The following is a 5,740-nucleotide window of genomic DNA, read 5'->3' as shown; positions in this document are numbered from 1 at the left end:
GTTCTCCTCTGTGAGTGGACTACCCCGTCGGAGTATTGCTTCAAAGCATCAAGCGGAAGCTCCCGTAGGAGTTTTTATAGACAGTTTCCTGGACTGAAGCAGTTTCAGTGTATTTTCAGCATATTTGCCGAACGTTTATTATTTGTAGGAATTAAGGTGTATCTCATTTGTTTTGTAAATATTAGTGTTAAGGAAAAAGTCAGTTATTAGTGTTAAGTTTCTTCACTGTGTCTCCGCCTATCGTGTACACGTGAGTGAGTGTTGATTTCGTTCTACTACTGTGACATTTCTCTCTTACTCTTCGGTATAATAGTTAGGTAGGAGATTGAGGTATGTGTGAGGGTATTGTATATGCTTGCATGTTTTTTTTTCTAGTTCCTCAAGCAGGTTTTCGGGGACACTTTAATTATTAAGTTTGTCTTATAAATAAATCATTTGTTAAATTTAGGCATTTGATCTTTTTTTGTCACCCTCTTTGAGTGCGTATTACCTAAAGTCTAGTGTGTGGTAAATCTTTGTCTGGTCTGGCAATTGATTTATTGAACAGAGGACCTGGTTTAAAAAAAAAAAAAAAAATAATTTGTGGCTCTTGTTGAAGAGTTCTTAACAAATTTTGGCGACCGTGACAGGATCCTCTGTTCAGCAACGTAGGCTTTGGGTAAGAAACTCTCGGAGAGGTGCAGGAGCCATTGAAGTGATTTAAGTTGATAGGAGCAGGTCCCCAGTTTTGAAACTTATCAAAATGCATTATTTTGAGGATGGGGAAGAGGCTTCTGTAGTCAGGTTTTTAGCTGATCCTAATTGGGAGAGGAACTTGTTTGAGCTCAAAAGAGATCAGTTGTACATTATATCGGAGTTCCTGAATTTAGGTTTGGCCACAGAGGTAAAGAAAGGACATCTTTTGTTCCAGGTGATTAGGGCTGCTAAGGAGTATAAAGAAAAGGAAAAGGAACTAGAAAAGGTAGGTGAAGCTGACGGCTTGGAAGAAGGGTTAAATAATGGGGATAATATTGATGAGGTCTCTGGTTATAAGACGGTCAATTAGAACTGTTACGGGAAAAAGCTCGTATTCGTGAGTTAGATTTGAAAGCTTTACAGCTCCAGGCCGATGAACGGGCTAAAGAACGTGTCCATGAAATTCAGGTGTTGAATTTGCAAATTACCCTTAAACAAGGTAGTAACAATATTCAGTCTAATATGTCTCGCGATGAGGGCAAGTTCAATATGTTTACGGCTTTGAAACTCGTGCCTCAATTTTCGGAGGAAGATGTCAATGAGTTTTTTGTCGCTTTTGAGCGGTTAGCGAGGAAGTTAGAGTGGCCAGTCGATATGTGGACCACGTTAATTCAGTGCAGGTTTATTGGGAAAGCACAAAGGGTTTACAATACTTTGGATGAGACTCTGGCTTCAGATTATGATAGTGTGAAGTCTATTATCTTAAAAGCTTATGATCTGGTACCAGAGGCTTATCGACAAAAATTTAGGAATTTAAAGAAAGAAGTAGGTGAAACTTATGTTGAATTTGCTAGGAAAAAGACCCAATTTCTGGATGACTGGCTAAAGTCAAAAGAGGTGGATGACTTCGCTAAGTTGAGGGAGCTTGTTTTGGCAGAGGAGTTTAAAAGGCATGTGTCTAGGGAGATGCGTATTCATCTAGAGGAGCTGAAAATAGATTCGGTACAGGAGCTCGCCGTCTCCTCTGATGAGTACGCTCTTACCCATAAAGAGGAGCCTTTAGGTAATAATGATGGCCAGAGCAGGTTCCTTCAGCCCCAGCGGAAATTTAAACAGTCATCCGGAAGGAAGGTCTTTGAGAGTCATAGGAAGAATGGTAGTAATAATAATATTAATAATGACAGAGGTAATGGTAATGATAATAAAGGTAGTGTGAAATCACAGAGTTTTGTGAACAGCCAGCGGCCCAATAATGGTGATTGGAGCTACGGAAAACAGAATTCCCAATCTAATAGGGTAAGATGTTTTTATTGTAACAGGACAGGGCATCTAAAGGCGAATTGTTTCCTTCGGAAAAGGCAGTTGGAAAATAATCAAAATCCTATAGGACTAGTTACTGAGAATAAACAAAGGCAGATGGTAGTAAATGAAAATGATAAGTGACTGAAATTCCAGAAATATATTTCGGACGGGACAGTATATTCCGATTGTGACAAGTGTTTTTCACGGAGAGTTAAAATCTTGAGGGATACTGGTGCCGCGCAATCACTCATTTTGAAAACAGCAGTTCCCGAAAGATTTAAATTTGCTAATAATGAGTTTGTTGTGTTAGGGGGTTTTCCTAACTCTGTTTCCTCTTACCCTCTAGAGAACATGTATGTTCAATCGAAGTATTTTTCTGGGATGGCTAAACTCGCGGTAGTTAGCAGTTTGCCAGTCCCTGGTATTCACCTGTTGTTAGGAAATGATTTGGCCTCTGATAATGATAATTTTTATTACCTATTTTGACAATTGTGCCCGAAGTGGGCGTATCGTGTGAGCCTGTCTCGGTTGTGACCCGTTCAAAGTCACAAGAAGTTGACCTTGGAGACGTCAATCTTGATTTAGAAGTAGTTGATAGACAGGTGACCGACTGTATGACTCGTAGCAGCAGCAGTAGTAGTAGTAGTAGTAGTAGTAGTAGTAGTAGTAGTAGTAGCAGTGGTAGTGATGAAAACAATAATTTTGTTAATATTGATTGGGACGTGAAAACGTTCAAAAGGAACAAGGTAAAGAATTTACTGAGTATAACCTTGGTATTCCCGGATTTGACGCAAACCTTTAATCGTCAAGGAGGAGGTTTGATCTACCGTTTTAGCAGGTCGGCGGATGCACCTGCGGATCAGGTAGAGGTCAGGAGACAGTTAATGGTCCCTAATAGGTATCGTGATAAACTTTTATTCCTCGCGCACGAAAATAATTTATCTGGTCATTTTGGTGTAAGAAAGACTTTTCAAAAATTAGCTGAATCTTTTATTGGCCAGGGATGCGCAAGGATGTCAAGAGTCATGTTTTATCGTGTAGAGTTTGTCAACTTGTTGGAAAACCCAATCAGAAGGTACCGAAAGCTCCTCTTATTCCCATCCCGGCAGTCGGAGAGCCATTCAGGGAGGTGGTCATAGACGTAGTGGGCCCTTTGCCGCGGACGCGCGGCGGAAATGAGTACATTTTGACTATCGTAGATAGGATGTCCCGCTTCCCTGAGGCCCTCCCGCTGAGGAGTATTCGGGCGGAGAAAGTTGTTGATTGTCTGATTGGATTTTTCACAAGGTTTGGTTTTCCAAAATTGGTACAAAGTGATTGTGGAACAAACTTTACCAGTAAATATTTCAGAAAGCGAATGACTGAACTAGGGATTAATCATATAACTTCTTCACCTTATCATCCAGAAAGTCAGGGTCAGGTGGAGAGATTTCATCAGACTCTCAAATCAGTGTTAAAGAAATTCTGTTTTGAGACAGGTAATGACTGGGATAAGGAGTTGCCGTATGCATTGTTCGCTATACGGTCAATTCCTAATGAGTCTGTTGGTTTTTCTCCATTTCAGTTAATTTTTGGCCATTGTGTCAGGGGGCCCCTGGATGTGGTAAGGGAACATTGGGAGGGAGATAGTCCTGATGTTAATGTTTTAGATTATGTCTCCACTTTACAGGAAAAATTGCATCGAGCGCGATCTTTCGCTCAGGAACACCTGGCAAAAGCCCAAGTGTCCATGAAGTATAAGTATGATGTAGGCACTCGTATAAGGAATTTTGATATTGGTGACGAAATGCTAGTGTTGCTTCCCATACCTGGCAATCCTTTGAAAGCCCAATTTTCAGGTCCGTGGAAGATACTTAAGAAAATAAATGATGTAAATTACCTAATTGAAACACCGGATAAGAGGCGGAAATCCCGAATTTGTCATATAAATATGATTAAGCCATATATTAGTAGGGATGATAATGTGAATGTTGAACCAGTAGGTGTCGTAGATGTAGAAGTAGAATCTTTTTTGAGTGACAAATTGTCAGTAAGTCCAAATGGGTTGAGTAATAACTCTGATATTTTAAATAATCTTAATATTAAATTTCAGCACCTAGACTCTGGTAAGGCCAAATCTTTAATTAATCTAATCAATGAGTACAAAGATCTTTTTCAGGACGCGCCAGGTAGGACAAATATCCTGCAACATGATGTAGATGTTGGGGAGGCTCAGCCCATTAAGCAGTGTCCCTATAGGCTGAACCCCCTCAAAAGAGAGATAGTCAAAGATGAGGTAAATTATATGCTTAACCATGATCTCATTGAGCCAAGCTGTAGTGCTTGGAGTTCGCCTGTGGTCTTGGTTAAGAAGGAAGGCGGAGAGCACCGCCTCTGCTTTGACTATCGAAAGGTGAACGTTGTCACTAAAACAGACTCCTTCCCTTTGCCTCGGGTGGAAGATTGCATTGACCGGGTAGGGTCTGCCAGGTATATTAGTAAGTTCGATTTACTAAAAGGTTATTGGCAGGTAGGTCTTACACCCAGGGCAAAGAAAATCTCAGCCTTTGTTACAGGTGATGGTTTGTTTGAATGTAAGGTCATGCCGTTTGGGATGAAGAATGCAGCCGCCACCTTTCAGAGGCTGATGAACTTTATAACTAGTCGTTTGGAAGGATGTGTTGTTTACATTGATGATTTGGTGGTCTACAGTGATGACTGGGAGACACACCTCAAACGAATTAAGGCTTTGTTTGAGGCTCTGTGGAAGGCTGGGCTTGTAATTAATCTAAGAAAGAGCGATTTTGCTCAGGCAAAAGTGATTTATCTTGGGCATGAAATTGGCCTGGGTAAAGTCGCTCCCAAACAAGCGAATGTAGAAGCGATTACCACCTTCCCAGCACCTCAGAATAAGAGGGTGTGAGACGGTTCTTAGGAATGGTGGGCTATTATCGCAGATTTATAAAGAATTTTTCTGACCTTGCTAGTCCCCTGACTGAATTATTAAAGAAAACTGTGAAATTTGTGTGGAATGGCGAGTGTCAGAAAGCATTTGAAAGTTTGAAATCTACATTAATAACTTTTCCTTTATTACGTTCACCTGATTTCTCTCTCCCCTTTTGTTTATCCACTGATGCAAGTGACATAGGAATAGGTGCCGTCCTCCTTCAAAAGGACTGCGAAGGATCCATGCATCCCGTCGCATTCTTCTCAAAGAAACTGTTACCTGCGGAGCGCAGATACTCGACTATTGAGAAGGAAGCCTTGTGCTTGGTCAAAGCCATCATTCATTTTGATGTATATTTGTCAGCCTCTGCGCGAGCCCATAAAAGTTTATACTGATCATAATCCATTAATATTTTTGAATAAATTTAAGGACAAGAATCAGCGTATTTTACGCTGGAGTTTGCTTTTGCAGGAGTATCCTTTATCTATACAGCATATAGCTGGGAATGCAAATACTGTACCCGATGTCCTTTCTAGGTCGTTTGATGGAGCTAGGGGATAAAGTGGCCATGTGTTATTGTTTCAGGACTCCGTATATTTTGTGCTAACTGTCTTTTCTTTAACAGGACTGTTTGAGGCGTATTTAGTTAAGCCTCGGTAATATTTCTTTTCTTAACACAAATAATTTTGTTAGATTTTTTTTTTTAACGTTATTGGTTCCTTACATTTAACTGTTAGAAAAGAATAATTTTAATTCTACATTAATTTTTGCCTCGCCTTTTCTACTTAGATTTTTGCCTTGTCTTAAAAAAAAAATAATAAATTATTTTTTTCCTTT

General features: G+C 40.0%; 1 protein-coding gene across 1 annotated transcript; it reads left to right on the top strand.

Moving 5' to 3' along the window:
* The first annotated feature begins 1,197 nt into the window (after positions 1 to 1,197).
* On the top strand, positions 1,198 to 4,879 carry LOC136830871 (uncharacterized). Its single transcript, XM_067090842.1, has 3 exons — positions 1,198 to 1,861; positions 2,479 to 2,723; positions 3,050 to 4,879. The coding sequence occupies exons 1-3, from the start codon at positions 1,198 to 1,200 to the stop codon at positions 4,877 to 4,879; spliced, it is 2,739 nt and encodes a 912-aa protein (XP_066946943.1).
* Positions 4,880 to 5,740: the final 861 nt, after the last annotated feature.

The sequence above is a fragment of the Macrobrachium rosenbergii genome, chromosome 47, assembly GCF_040412425.1.
Source record: "Macrobrachium rosenbergii isolate ZJJX-2024 chromosome 47, ASM4041242v1, whole genome shotgun sequence".
Taxonomy (NCBI): Eukaryota; Metazoa; Arthropoda; class Malacostraca; order Decapoda; family Palaemonidae; genus Macrobrachium; species Macrobrachium rosenbergii.
The sequence above is the reverse complement of the archived record's forward strand: the minus strand, read 5'-3'. Positions and strand labels throughout refer to the sequence as shown.

Coding starts and splice junctions, on each gene's coding strand:
- LOC136830871 (XM_067090842.1), top strand. CDS start 1,198: ATGTCTCGCGATGAGGGCAAGTTCAATATGTTTACGGCTTTGAAACTC. Junction 1,862..2,478: donor TAATATTAATAATGACAGAG/GTAATGGTAATG, acceptor TTGTGCCCGAAG/TGGGCGTATCGTGTGAGCCT. Junction 2,724..3,049: donor AAACGTTCAAAAGGAACAAG/GTAAAGAATTTA, acceptor AAACCCAATCAG/AAGGTACCGAAAGCTCCTCT.